This window comes from Sturnira hondurensis, unplaced genomic scaffold, assembly GCF_014824575.4.
Source record: "Sturnira hondurensis isolate 20B ecotype Veracruz unplaced genomic scaffold, ASM1482457v3 Scaffold0019835, whole genome shotgun sequence".
NCBI lineage: Eukaryota > Metazoa > Chordata > Mammalia > Chiroptera > Phyllostomidae > Sturnira > Sturnira hondurensis.
In genome coordinates this window covers 4,180,310-4,195,692 of record NW_028092466.1, presented here as the reverse complement: position 1 = coordinate 4,195,692, position 15,383 = coordinate 4,180,310, and the positions used below count along the sequence as shown (strand labels likewise).

At 46.6% G+C, this 15,383-nt stretch overlaps 1 protein-coding gene across 2 annotated transcripts in view; it reads right to left on the bottom strand.

Moving 5' to 3' along the window:
• MYH10 (myosin heavy chain 10) overlaps positions 1-15,383 on the bottom strand; it is a 144,134-nt gene that overhangs the window by 5,116 nt on the left and 123,635 nt on the right. For both annotated transcript variants that reach the window (XM_037028367.1, XM_037028366.1), the window contains 10 exons: positions 14,349-14,453; positions 12,784-12,936; positions 12,105-12,353; positions 11,608-11,820; positions 9,634-9,846; positions 8,356-8,517; positions 4,262-4,390; positions 1,488-1,576; positions 514-637; positions 222-430 (listed from right to left, as the gene is read on the bottom strand). In XM_037028367.1, the coding sequence (XP_036884262.1) occupies positions 222-430; positions 514-637; positions 1,488-1,576; positions 4,262-4,390; positions 8,356-8,517; positions 9,634-9,846; positions 11,608-11,820; positions 12,105-12,353; positions 12,784-12,936; positions 14,349-14,453 (1,646 nt within the window). The remainder of the gene's footprint in view (positions 1-221; positions 431-513; positions 638-1,487; positions 1,577-4,261; positions 4,391-8,355; positions 8,518-9,633; positions 9,847-11,607; positions 11,821-12,104; positions 12,354-12,783; positions 12,937-14,348; positions 14,454-15,383) is intronic.

Here is a 15,383-nt window from a genome sequence, read left to right as displayed (position 1 = left end):
AGCTGAGTCCTGGAAAAGCTGACAGGTGAGCCCAGCCTTCTTGGAGGGCTCACACCACTTCCTTTTCTCATTCTGGCTCTATTTGTCCGTCATCTCTTCCCCACCACAGGAACCCCCACAGGGCAAGTGTCTGTCTGGTCTCTGGCTCACAAGCTGAGCCTGGACCTGCTCAGTAGCACAGGCGCAGTGAGTGCTGATTTATTGCATCAAAAACCTCTTACTTGGCTTCCTGCTCAAGTTGCTCCTCTAGTTGACCAATCTTGGCTTCCAGAGCTGAGATGGTGGCCTTGAACTTGGACTTGACAGCACCCTCTAGCTCCTGCAGCTTGGCCTTCAGCTCCTTATTCTGCCTCTCCAGCTGCTGTCGTGCATTGTCACTCTTCTGGGCAGCACTGCGCTCTGCCGCCAGCTCTGTGTTCAGTGTGTCCACCTGGAGAGGACAGGCGGGTTTAGTCATTTGTGCCTGAGGGACAGCACAGCCCTTCCCAGGTGATGGGCTGCTGCATGAGCCACCTGCAGCGTGGTCTTGCGGAAGCGGTCGTTGAGCAGCTCCATGTTGCTCTGCTCCTCTTCAAGCTCCTCCTCCAGCTGTGCGATTCGAGCCTCCAGACGCCGCTTCTCATCCAGCAGCGCGGACCTGGCGGGGCAAGGAGGACCCAGCTTAGCACAACACAGGGGCTCGCAGTGGGGTGGCTCCTCCACGCTGCCACTATAAACTGAGTGCTGTCTCAATTTTTCTCTCCCCCGCACCCATCGCCTGATCTGTCAAATTCTGATCACACTCGAAACAGGCCACCCACTTCTCTCTACCCTCCCACCTGTCACCCCAGTTGAGCCCCACCACGTCTCGCCTGCACCCCTGTGGCAGCCTCCTTGCTCACCTCCCTGCTGCTTCTCTGCCTGTTCCCCTAGCAGCTTTCAAAAGCACAAGTAGATCCTGCCATTGCTAGTTTAACCTGCACTGGCTTTCCAGTGCACTGAGATAAGATGCTAACTCCTCCTCATGGCATGCTGGGAAATGACCATGATGACCTCTCCATCTGAGAAAGCAATTTTCTAACTGGAAAAAAAGGGTATCTTTTAATGAAAAGTCATTCAGGGAAAGGTAAGTCAAAGGAATTTACTTGCCAAACCTAGTGAATTTGAGAGTGGAGACCTGCATTTCGAGGCTGTGCAAACCAGGTTAGCTCTGAACGTACTTCCTTCACGCCCAGTGCAGGCATGACAGGCAATAAGGTGTGAGCTGCCCTCATCGGGCAGCCAGCAGTGGCGGGGGCAGCCCAGAGGCCCAGCATCCTGTGTTCATCTTTCCAGAGTTTGAACAGCTGAGCAAACCAACTATGGACTCCTATTCCAGACAACACCATGGCTGCCTCAGTACAGCTGGCAAGTCCAAGGGCACAAACTGAAGGTGCCCGAGGGAACCAGCGGGGCTGCCACTGGTTTCTGGATGCCCACCTCATCCCACTGGCTGCCGGGAGACTCACTTGCCAGAGGCGCTGTTGGCGATCTCATCAGCTAGCTCATCTCTCTCTTGCTCCGCGTGCCGGCGGGCTCGCTCGGATGAGGCAAGTTCCTAAATGAGTTGAGACCATGATTGTAGCTTATGAAATCTGGCAATGTCTACAGGCAGTAGCCACCTTGCTCTAGGCACTGTTTATGCCTCAAACCGCAGTTTGATGTGAGAACTAAACTGGCAGGTTTGGTGAGAGAATGTCTGGGTGCAGGTCAGCCAGGTGATGTGCCCACAGAGGGAAGTCCTACTCTATGCAAGGGCATGGCTGTCCCAAGTTAAGACACAGCTACATATATCCCTGCCCTCCCCAGGAAGCTGCTGTTTCTTTATCATAAACGGAGTGCAAACTTTATGCAGACTCAGAGTCACACTATTTCATGGTCATGAAAGTATCTGTCACATATACGAGTAGTAGTTTAGAGATCAAGTACACTAACTAGCTAGGCACCAGAAGATGAGGTGCTCCTGCCGTGCAATGAGGATCACAGGTCCCATGGGAGAAGGTGGGTGGTGTGGGACCGCCGGGGCAGAGCTGGGCCTCTGTGGTGAGCAGGGCCTTTTTCTGGAAGGAGAGGGGGGCCCTGGCCAGTCAGGCTACTGCAGCTCTGCAGGGCCCTCCCAGGGAACAGGGCAGGAAAAAGGAATCGACAGGTGCCGGCTGGTGGCCCTCCTTAGGAAGAACTGCCCGATGGCTGCTTTCCCACAGATTTTCTTGGACAGAGGATTTTCCATAGGCAGGTGTCATTGCTTACCCAACTGGTTAAAGATCATATTCTCAGGACTTGAGAACTGCACTATATCCCTTATTTTATGGATGAAACAGGCCCACACAGATGAGGGACTTGCCCAAAGTCTCAAGTCTCAAGGTTGGTCAATAGTAGAAACTTGTTTCTGACTCCCACCCTGTCCAAAGCCTCCTCCCACCAGCTGCTCCTTCCAAAAGATGCTGTACTGGGCAAACGCACACCATAAGATGCCCGTGGAGTAAGGGCTGCATGTGCACCTGCTTCTTATGTTCAAGCACAGGGTGTTGTGCCCACTGCCCCTTGAAAGGCCTGGGTTCCAACACACAGAACCCTAACATACGGGACACAGTGTGGGTCTGGGACCTGAAGGCAGCAGGCACAATACTTAGGGCCTGACCCGACGGCCTCTGATTAACAAACACTGTGTAAGCACCCACCCCGACATCTGGCCTTTGGGGGTCTAGTTTCCTGGGCCCAGGAGGGCTCCTTCCTGACCACTGGCTGAGTGTGCTACAGGCAGGCTGAGGGACCCATGGGAGAAAGAGAGGACCCCAGGGCCTACCACTCAGATGAACAAAGGCGTCTGTCTGAGGGACAGAAAACCAGATAAATGGGGCTAGCTTTCCAGATCAGTCTTCCCTCTATTGCAACGATCCCTCGTCTGAAGGCCTAAAAGACATGCGTTCAGTTTTCTGAGAACAGAGTACTGGGCTGTGGGGACTTTGCGTAACATCCCAGGAGCTCTCCAGGAGACAGGCCCCAGAGCCCCATCACCTTTGGGGACATTGCTGACCAACTACACGATGAGGCACATGGGTCTTGAACATTCTCCTTCATTGACGATATGTGTTCTTTTTTAGTGCGTGTGGAATCTTTATAAAGACTGACTACATTCTAGGCCCTAGAGCTGCTCGACTCTCAGTGTTCTCTAACCACAAGCAATAAAACTATAAAAAACAAAACAACAGTACACTGAGCAGAATTTACAGTGTTCTATGAACATAATAGACAAAAGAAAAGCTTGGAAATTAATGAGTGTCAGGAAAAGAAATCCAAAGGAATAAAGGTATAAGCGAAAACTAATGGAGTAGAAAACAAAGAGGGACGGGAACCAAAAGATGGCATCGGGTCTGCGCAGTGTTTGCATCCCTACCTGGCTTTCAGTTCCTTCCGCACACCTGACTGCTAGGGAGTCCCCTTCCTTTCTGGAAACTCGATCCCCATTTATGTCTTTGGTAACATGTTATCCAGAATTTCTAGGAGTTTTTTCATATTAACTGGTAGCATTTCAACTTAAGTTGCCGTATCTTTCCAGGTTCAAATGCCGTATCTTTCCAGGTTCAAATAAATCTGATAGTCTTTCATTTACATAGATAGAAGTTTATGTATACCTTAAATATGTGCTGTTCTTTGATACCCCAGTGACCTTTACAAAGGAAATGTACACATGTATTCCAGTGTGCCTAGCATTGACATAACCAACCCCATACCATATGGAACTCTTCATCAGCCCCTTCCCAGGAGAACTTACCAAAGATTCATTAAAGAATTGTTGGATTGCAAGGTGATTCACTTAGAAATGCAATGAAATATAACTTCTCTCCATGTAAGTATCACACATAGTGCGCTTCTGCGTACAACAAGGCAATCTTATGTATCACTTTGGTCAGAGTTCTGAGGTAAGTGATTCTGATGCTAACCAGCAGTAAACAAACAACGATCACTCCTTTCTTCACACATGGAATAAGCCTGGAAAGTGGCTCGAGAAGTCACTAATCAGCTCCCCTGCCTTTGGCCAGGCAGAGGCATATATATGAGAAGCGTCAAAGTGTAACCACTTTGCTGAACTGAAGCAATAAGGTGGTCCAGTAACATTAAAAATAGATAGTTAAATTTCACAAGGCTACAAAGATATTTAGACATAGTTATCTGCTCTGGGAGAAACTGCAAGGGCAACTATTTTTGAATAAACAGATGAATAAGCAGCAAACAAACAAACCTCCTGCAACTGAAGGATTTCTGCTTCCAGACTCTTTAATTTCTTTTCACTCTCTTTGGATTGAGCAAAAATCTCATCCCGGGATGCACGAGCTTCTTCTAGTTCACGCTGGTAATCCTTCATCTGAGCCTAAAGATAAATAGGAACAATGTCTTGAGGTAGTTTTAAAACATGTTTTTCCAGATTATAAAAGTAATATACATTTATTATAAATATATAAGTATACAGAAATAACAAAGATGTCACTAGAAGACTTTCAAGTCAATACCTCTTATGAATATATGTGCAAAAATCTGCAACAAAATAGAAGCAAACTAAATGTAGCAACATATAAGAAATTGTACACCATGTATATTTATACTTCACTACATCCCAGCATCCAACTGAGATTTACATGAGCAATGCAACATTGGTTTGACAGCAAAAATGAATTAATGTAACCAGATAAACATCTCAACATTCAGAAGTAGTATTTGAGAAAGTCTAACACCCTTTCATTATAAAAACGATCAGCTGAATAGAAACTTCCTCAACTGAGAAAGGACATCCACGAAAACCCGATGACTATTACACGTAACCGCTAGAGACCACCTGCTTCCCTCTTAACAGCAGCTGCAAGACAGGGGTGTGTGCCTGCCCCTGCCCCTCTCATTCAGCATGGACGGAGGTTCTGGTCAAAGCAGCAGTTAGAGCAAGACAGAGATACAAAAGCCCCCCATAGTGGAAAGGAAGAAAACCCGCTCAACCTGTAGATGGTACGGTCTTGTACACAGAAAATCTTAAGGAATTCATACACCCACCCCAAAGAAAAACTAGAATGAATAAATGAGTTCAGGAAGTTTTCAGAATACAAGACCAATAGAAAAGAATCAGTTGTATTTTTGTACACTAATTATAAACATTCTAAAAATTAGGAAAAGTGAATATACTTAAAATAGCACCAAAAGAATAAAATACTTAGGCATCAATTTAGCTAAAGAAGTGTAAGACTTGTGCACAAAAACTATAAAACATTGCTGACAAAAGTTAAAGAATAGCTAAACAAATGGGAAGATGGTTGTGGTCGCAGACTGCAAGACAAAATTATGAAGGTGGCAACACTCTCCGAACTGATCCATTGAGTCAACACAACATCAAAACCTGAGCTGGCTTTTTAAGTTTTATTTATTTTCCTGTGCAGCAATTGGCAAAATTCATACGGAATGGCAAAGGAACTGGACAGTTGAACAGTCTTCGAAAAGGACAAAGTGGAAGTCACACTCCTGACTTCAAAATTGTGAAGCTATGGTAAGACCGTGTGGTGCTTGCACAGGACAGACACCCAGATCAAAGGGATATGTGCAATTCAATGGGGCAAAGAACAGTCTTTAAACAAATGGTTCCGGGACAGCTGGATATCCACACCCAAAAGAATAAAGTTGAGTTCATACATAAAACCATATAACATATTAATTCAAAATGAAGTTTATAAAAGAGCAAAATAGCCCTGGCCAGGGGGCTTGGGACACTGTCCCAAGCACCAAAAATCTGAGGTTTGATCCTGTCGGAGTGCATACAGGAGCCAGTGTTTCTCTCTCCTCCACTTCCTCTCTAAAATAAATTAAAAACAAAACAAAACAAAATCCATATTCTTACATGAGGGCAAAAAAAAGAGTAAAGTACAAAACAGGAGAAAACACAGCAAAAAGTCTTTATGACCTTGGATTAGGCAGTGGTTTCATAGATATAATTTAAAAAGGCACAAGGAACAAAAGAAAATGGATTCCATCAAAATTAAAAACTTGCGCTATAAATAATATCACTGAGTGAGTGAACAGACAATACAGAGAATGGAAGAAAATATCTGAAAGTCATGTATCTTATGAAACATTCAACATTTATTCAGAAATGTTACAACTCAATTATTAAAAACAACTCAAAAAGACGAGAAGATTCAAAGACATTTTTCCAGATAAGATAATGGCCCATGAGCAAGAGAAGAGAGGGTGGGCAGCCTCAGCTGTTAGGGAAATGCAGATCAAAGGCACCGTGAGGAGCCACCCCACGCCGGCGGGAGGGCTGCCGTGGGAGGGCAGGCGCGGGAAGTGCCGGTGTGGGTGTGGAGAGACTGGAGCCTCACACACAGCCAGTGGGAGTGTCTCCGTGGCACAGTCACTGTGCAAAGGTTTGTCAGGTCAGTTCCTTAAAACAGAAGTTACCTTCTGATTTAGCAATTCCAGTCCTAGATATATACCTAAGAAAACCGAAAGCACAGGTCCACACAGACACGTGAATGAATGTTCATAGCAGCATTATCATAGTGGCCAAAAAGTTGAAGTAATCCAAGTGTCCACTGACTGATGGATTAATAAAATGTGGTACAAATATCTATACGATAGAATAAATAGTATTTGGTAATAGAAAGGAACAAAATACTTATTCATGCTACAACACGGATGAACCTTGAAAACATGCCATGTAAAAGAAGCCAGCCACAAAACCCACGCATTGTATGGTGTCGCGTATACCGAATACCCAGCAGAGGCCAGTCTACAGAGACAGAAAGCAGGGTAGTGGGCGGTTAGTTCTGGATGTGGCAGAGGGTGTGGAGTGACGGCTAATGGGTCGAGGGTTTCTTTCAGAGGGAACCAAAATGTTCAGAATTAGTGGTGACAGTTGGAAACTACTATGAATTTACTAAAAAACACAAAACACTGTAAATAGGTAAATTGTATGGTATGTGAATTATATCTCAATAAAGCTATTAAATAAATGTTATTGATATTCTTTGTAATTTAACTTAATAACCTTTGTAATTAGCTATTAAAAATAAACACCTTTGTACTTAGCTTTTTAAAAAATGTACAAGCAAACCAGTTACTCATAAACCTACATCCGGGGATGACTTCCCCTATCAGGGGTGTCCAACCTGCGGCCCAGGGTGGCTATGTATGCAGCCCAACACAAAATCATAAATTTATTTAAAACCTTTCCTTTGCTGATCAGTTTTTGTTAGTGTTTGTGTATTAATGGGTGGCCCAAGACAACTCTTCTTCCAGTGTGGCCCAGAGACACCAAAAGGTTGGACCCCCTGACAACTTTTTCTAAGTATGTGTATCTGTGTGTCCATATGCACAAACCCAGCACACAGACATGTGTGCAGGGTTATAAATGCAATTGTCCCACATGGCGACTTCCACCCTCGTTGAAGGCCTGCTGTCACTGCATACGCATCTCCATCATTTAACCCCAAGGAGGTCCCACCTGATCCGAGAGATACAAACTCTTTTCTTAAACATTGTTACATATATTAGGTGCATAGGTTCAAGGTCATGACCAGCTGCGTGTATGTAGTGACTAACGTTAAGCCTTAACGTTTAAGCAGTTTGGTTATAACTGGTGTTTTGTAAGGGTGTGTGATACACAAGACCTCCGCTGTATTTTTTTGAGTGTGGCCTCTGTAAGGTTAAATGGTTGTCAGTCCCCTTACATTTAGGTGGTTTCCATTTCTGCTATCAGAAATAACATGTCAGCTGTGATCTTGGTGTGTGAATATTTCTTCCCATCTTTATATTTTGTTAGAATAAATTCCGGAGATGTGGAATCACCGAGGTCAAAGGGATGGAATTGTTCTACAGCTTTTGTCGCGACTGACAAATACCACCCCAGAGAAGTTATGAGAAAGCCCATTCCATCCTGCCGAGTAGGACATTTTCATAGAAATTCCTTTTTGTCATTGTGAGAGTGACAAAAGTAGCAAAAGTGATGATTAAATCAGACTGAGAAGAGTACTAAAGCTCATGGCAATAAAAGGGGCGTCAACACCGCCTTCTGCTCTGGTGGCTCAAGTGACTGCACTAGTTATGTATGCACCACGTGCAGCTGTTCAGAGCCTGAAGTGCACGTTCCCGCTGGCAGACTCCACCCCGGCTCTGACTGTCCATGCCAAGGGCGTGTGCCAGCTTTGTGGCCTGCTGCCACAGCCCACGGCCACGCTGCCACGACGGCGGGTGAGGGGCTTCACAGAGCTCCCCCCCAGGCCCATGGCTCCCATCATGCTCGCTCTCAGCAGGGCCAGATGATGCCACCAAAGACTGACGGTTGGCTGCACATACCTGAAGCTTTCGAAGCTGCTTGATTACTTCATCCCTGGCTTTGTTTGCAGCCTCAATTTGAGCTTCTAGGTCCTTCAAGTCTATTTCCATTTTCTTCTTGGAAGCAACAGCAAGTGCCCGCTGTTTCCGCTCGTCCTCCAGCTCCGCCTCGAGCTCCCGCACCTAATGGACAGCACTGGGTCAGGTCTGGTTAGACCCAGGGATCCCCTTGTAGAGAACGGGAAGCCCACTGTCACACGATGGCTCTGATGGCTCTGCACAGGCACTCTCTGCTCACAAGCAGTTGTTATTATTAACAGAAATCCACAGTAGCTGAATATTGTTCAGAGAGATGGCTAAAAAACACGACCTGGTACACACCATTTCCACCGACTACTATAAGGGTAACTAAGAAGGCAGAGTCCTGATTTCAAGCTCATGTTCTGGTGACCAACAAAACTGACAGACACAGGGAAGCTTGTTGGGGAAGCTCCCTCCAGGGGACCCTCTCCAGGGACACTCAAGCAGCCTGGAGAGGCCCACGGGGCGAGGTGCTGAGGTCTGCGGCCAACACCATGTGGGTGGGCCAGCTGGACGAGGCCCCCCTGCCCTGCCAGGCCTTCTGATGGCGCTCCCCGCTGAGTCAGTTCAGGGTTCCTGGCCCACAGAAGCTGTGACTGAACAGGTAGTGCTGTAAGCCATTGAACTTGAGGTCGTTTATTATCTAGCACTAAATGACCAAAACAATAAACATCAGTGGAATGAAAATTAAAAAATTAAATAACCTAAGGTGGATACCATGGACTCCAAGGAGTGTCACAATTTCCACGAAAATATCTGAAAGTAAACTTTTAGAAGTTTAGCATACATTTAGGAAATAATACAAATCATAAGTGCCTAGCAACTTTTTAAGATAAAACAATATGAATATCTTTTTTCTCCTTCAAAAAGTATTTTAATGAGGACATGGATCTGAACTTCAGACGTGTGCTCGGTCACGTGCCGGGCATTTTGATTCTTTCCCTCCCTACACTTTCAGAACTCACAGAACTGGAACCTGACTACACACCGAGGGCTTTTCAGCTGATGGCTATCCTGTCTTGGGAGCAGCAATGCTATTGTCTGGGAAATAGGAAATCAAACCAACTACATTAAATTGTCAGAATAAAATTACTAAGTGACCAAACACACTAACTTTACTTCGGTTCATGTTTCTAACGTGAACGAACGGGCTACTGACCCTGAACGGGCTTTGAGAGCGAACGGCTCTCCCTCTGGAGGCCGCACCCCCCAACCCACCTGTTTAATCAGCAGCCGCTTTTTTTCTTCATTCTGCTCATCTCTGGTTTGCAAATCTCTCTCAAACTGGGCCTTCATGGCCTGCATGTTGACCTCCAGGCGAAGCTTAGCATCTTCTGTTGCCTGAAGTTCATCTTCCAGCTCTTCTAGCTGGGTCCTCATTTCCTCTACTTGCTGCTCTAGGGCCCGTTTAGACTTTTCAAGTTCATGAACCTAAACCACAGAAAGCACCGGGAGAGAGTGGACCCTCAGCTGAGCCCAGCAAGGACGCAGTCTCCTACTGCACAGGCCCCGCACAGGCCCCGCACAGCCCGCTGGACGCGCTCAGCCCAGCCCAGGTTTCTGACACCCGCTCACATGCTTCCCTTCCCTCCCATGGCGGCTGCTAGTGCTCTCTGCAGAGGCTGCCCCTTCAACGACAGTTCCCTCTCGTCATTCACATGGGCTCTGCAAGCAACCAATTCTGGTGGCCTGACGCAGGGAAATCTTTAAACGCCTAAGAACAGTGAAAAGAGTGTGGAGTCAGAGAGACTGTCCACTGGCTGGCGCTTGCCTGCTGTCTGTAACAGGCACTGTAGCGCATCCTTTCTTGCTGTGGAAAGATTATTTGTACTGAAAATGCCCAACTGGAAGCTTAAATACTAGGGTGTGTTAGGCCTGGGAAGCAGGGTACAGACAGATAAAAGAGGCCTGACCTTTCTCTGGACCAAGATCCCCACCACAAACATTCGCCTAGTTCTCTGGGCCAAGTGCTCCCGCCTCACGTCCCCTCTGATTCCCAAGAGGACCCTCAGACGGGTGTGCGCAGGTGCAGCCGTGTATCCCTTTGAGGTTCGCGGCTACGTCAGTTCCCAGGGACAGGCAGGAGAAGACCATATGAGCAGGTGGGGTGGGGGGCCTCTGACTCTTAGCAGTATCTGGCACTTCACAGGCACAAAAGAAATGTTTGTGGAATAAATGTACCACTGTCAGTTATTCTAGAGAAAACGAACATGGAACAAGAAAAAGGAATCGAGTTTGGAGTCCTCGCTCTACACTTTACTATGTGATCACAGCCACCTCTGCCCTAGGGGGCCGTTCCTCATCCACAGCGCTGGTCCCCCGGGCAAGAGTTTGTAGGAAAGACCCAGAGAAAGGAGTTTCCTTTCCCTTACGATGTGGCTGCAGGGTCCACGTCTCATGAAAACGAGACTTCCTTCATAGAGGACCCTGTGCTTTTCAAAGCGCATCTGCAGGAGCCTCATGAAATCGGGCAAGTATAACGCCCATTTGACAGATGAGAAACTCGGGCTTAGGGAGGTTAAGTGGCTTCTCCTGGTCCGGACGGAAGCTGGTAGAATAGCCAAGTCTGAACCCGTTTTTGATTGCTAGTCCTGGGCTTGCTTCACTGATCCACACATTATACTCTAAGGGAGGGTGCAGGGTAAATAAAAACCATCGCGGCTCTTGAGGTGTATGTATGCGGTGGAAGGATAAACAGTATCACAGGAATTTCCAGATGCTGTAAGTCCCCAGAGCATCTGGAATCTTCAGAGAAAACAGTGGGGTCTCACCAGGAAGTCCGAGGTCAGAGGGAATGGCAGCCCCCCAGTCACTCCTCTCCGTGCTGGGGACAGACCCCACTCCTCTATCTGAGGGACCTTTCAGTGCTTATGTTTGGTAAGGACCTGCCGACTCAGGAACAAGGAACTCCTTCACCTGCAGGTCCCCTGCCAGATGCGCGTTAGGGCCAGGAGGCTCGTGAAAGCGAGAGAGACAAACCGTCCCCACCTGCAGGTGCTGCTCCCAGAGCCCCTCGCTGAGAACAGACTGCAGAGACCCAGCTGGTTTACTCCAGAAGACTTCAACCCCACGTTTACACACAGGCCGAATGCTCCCAGACAATGCTGCTGTCGGGCTAGGCGTCCCCTGATCCATCTGGTGCTGAAGGCACTGCCTGCACCCCTGAAGGGACCTGCCACTGGGCACACTCACGTTCTTCCCCACGTCATCCTTGGAGCTCATCAGGTCCTCCATGTCTGTTCGCAGCTGCTTGGTCTGCCTCTCGAACTCCTCCTTGGCCTCCAGTGCCTCCTCGAGGGCCCGGGCCAGCGACAGGGCTTTGGTCTCCTTCTCTCTGGCCTCTGCTTCTGCGCGGTCTCGCTCCTCTGCGTAGCGAGCAGAGATGTTCTTCTCTTCTGCTAACAGCTACACGAAACAGCATGGGGAAACATTGAAAAGAATTTTAAAAGTAAACTCTTCTTATTCATTATATGTCCGACTCACTGCTAAGAATACTGCTAGAAGATCATGAGTGTTCACTTATTTCCTTTTGCTTTTCCACTTATTCTCCCCATTTTGCTGTAAATGGGTATTGCTTTTAAATATGAAAGCATTTTAAACTAAAATAAAACTGAGAGCTTTGCCAGGAGGAAACAACAAAAGGCACTGGTCCTGGAGCCTAAGGGCACAAATGCAGTGCAAGACCCTACCTGATCGAACTTCTTCTGCTTCTTCTCCAGGTTGGAGACGATCTGGCGCTGATGGTCCAGGTCCACCATCAGGTCGTCCAGCTCCTGCTGCAGGCGGTTCTTGGTCTTCTCCAGCTTGTCATAGGCCAAAGCCTTTTCCTCCAGGCGCTGGCTCAATGCCTCCATGTCTTTCAGCAGCTTCTTTTTGGCCTCCTCCAAACTTTCAATTGTTCCCAAGTCATCATCTACTTTCTTCTTTGTATCAGTCAACTAGGTTTTAAGTAAAGAAGAAAAGATCAGTATTGAAGAACCCAACTGGTTCTGGCATTTGAGAAGAAGAGAAAAAAAAATTGTTTTCAACATTCCGTGAGAAGAAATAACATAAATCAGTACTATGTGATTTTTGAGAAAATCAATCTTAGACTGCACCTCAATTTCTTAGCAATTAATCTATAAAATGATGATTGGATTAAAAAGCCTTACACAGATGGCCCAGGCCCGCATCTTTGTTTCAAATGCCTCCAACAGTAGAACCAGTCAAGCATCAGCACTTGGCTGGGTCAAAGAGAAAACACCTCATGGGCTTCGCTTAGTGCAGCCTCATCGACTGTGCCAGACCGAGTCGAGGCAATCCAGTATGGCGGGGACACGAGGTGCGCAGTCACACTTCTGGGCCACCACGGGCCCTAAGGGGACACACCTGGGCCTGCAGTGCCAGCACTTGCTTTTCCAGGTTCTTCCTGGCCTCCTCCTCCTCCTCCTGCTGCTCCTGAAGGCTGTTCTTCTCTTCCTCCAGCTGCCGAATCCGACTGCTCAGGTTCAGCTTTTGGCGTGTTTCCTCCTGAAGAAGCTCCTGTTTATTTTGACACGAGATCATACTTAGGTTAACCACCGAAACAAAACATCTCCATTAAAAAAAATCATGTCATAGAGAACAGAGAGCCTCAGTGTATGAGAACTATCTAGGGATACTAATAAACAAATGATTTTAAAGCACACATGATAATGTTATAAGAGCTCTCAACACAGATATGCTTTAAACTCATTCAGGAGGAACGGCAGTGCTGTCTCACCACCCAGGGCCCAGGCCAGGAACCTGTGAGGGGCCCAGACGCCCCCCTGGCCTGCAGCTCCTCCCTCCCGGAGTCCCGCCCTGCCTCTGCCTTGCCCCTGCCCTCCGTTCAGGCGCATGGCATTGCTCACAAGGGTTACGTCCCATGCTGGGCAAACTCTCCTTTGTTTCTCCATTACACTTTCTGCCAGAGGAATTTTTCTACAATGTAAATGCAAGTATGTCTTTCCCATTATGCTCAGACTTAAAATTTTCAAAGGCACACGCCTGGAGCTCTCTGTGATGTGGCCCTTCGTCTCTAATCTCACTCACCAGAATGTGCCCGTCATAGTGTGAGACCCAGTTACAATGGACTTGTTCTCAGTTACCTGCTTATTGCAGTTTCTGTTTGAGATTTTTTAATCTGTATCCCCAGCACTGAGCCCTGAATCTGACAAATATGCATCCATTTTAAGTTTGCAAACTTAACAAAAATAAGATGTAGAACTCCAAGAAAGTTGCTACATTATTTTCATATTATAATAGTCATTAACCTAACTTCCATCCTACTTAAAAACAGCCCTAACAAATAATTCAACACAAGGCTTAATTTAAAAGGTTATGATAAGTGAGCTTCAACCCACCCTTTTACAAAATGGGCTGTTTCTCCTAGGTCAGTGTAATGAAACTTTAACCACAAAATCTCAATGAAAACGGCCAGCAAACCCTGCCCGGTGTGTTGTCCCGTAAAGTGAAATGTCACCGGTTTGATTCCTGGTCAGGGCACATGCCTGGCATGCGGGCCAGGTCCTTGGTAAGGGTTTGTACGAGAGACAACTGATTACTGTCTCTCTCATATCAATACTTCTCTCTTCCTGTTTCTCCCTCCCTTCCCTTAACTCTGTCTAAAAATAAATATATAAAATCTTTTTAAAAAGTGGCCAGCAATATTCGTACGTGGCAAATGGCAGGACTGCCGCTGGTGCCAGCAGGACCTGCTTCCCAGGCCCCACCTGCCTGTGAGACACGAGAACCTCAGACACTTCCTGAGTATCAAGGCTGCTTACAGTGCAGGTGGCTCCACCTAAGTGCGCAGCACAAAACCAGAAGGAGGTGGTAAAAAGGCCGTTCTGGGGCTACTATGTTTCACCAGTGTGTCAACTACAGAAATGGCAGAGTTACTATCAAAGGCCCCTCACGCCCCCACACGATACCTGTGTATCCTGTAGTTGAGACTCAAGACCAGCTGCATCCTTAGCAAATTTAATGCCCTTCTTCTCTGCTTCTTCCAGAAGAGTTGAGACATTATCCAATTCATTCTGCAAGGAAGAGTAAAAGATTAAATTCAATGAACCAGTAAGCAGATAAAAGGGTCCAGATCAGCACTCTTAAATGAATATAAAAAGCGCAGTACTGCAGGGAGGACAGGGCGAACTTGAAACTGCCAAACTTGACTGAGCTTTCATCACCAAGAGTGGGTCGCCTCCCAACGGCACCCAAGTAAGCAGGCCCTGCACCAGCCACCACAGACAGAGGAACAGCCTGCCGAGAGGACGAAAGGAGGGGGAGTTGAAAACTGTGGAGCCCATAGGCGGAGGGGGTTCGAACCAGTTCACTGACTTGTTTTTTATCGCGATACCAAAGGCTCTCCAGCTGCTGGCCAGTGGAGAGAGGCGCTAAGCTAAGCACTCTGTGTGCAATTCTGACCCCTTTCCACACTAAGATGCAGTAACCACGGGCTCTGGCAGGGTGGGGACAAGGACAAATATAATTCATATTCTTATACAACTTGAACATTTTATTATAGAAATTCAAAATTTAAACTCTCATAGTCACAGTCCAAAGTTCTTTTTAAAATTAAAAAAATCTGTTGTTAACTCAGGGAATACAGTCAGTAAGATTGTGATAACTCTGCCTGGCTAGTGTGGTGATCACACCACAAGGAATATTAAATGTAGAATCACTAATGTAGAAACTAGTATATAATATTGTATGCTAACTATACTTTAATAAAAAAAATTTAAACCTGATGTTATATATTTATCACAAATATTTAGCTATTTCTCATGGTCAAATTTTATAATAATGTGGTAAAAATATTTTTTCTTTTTCCCCAATTAATAACTCTAAAATACTGCCCTCACATCCCCTTTAAAATCCCCGTGGTATAATAAGACCCGTTACCGAGTTTTTGCGAGGAAGTGGGAATAAGAAAGAAGTAGAGGGACTCAGAAGGGACAGCAGAGTCC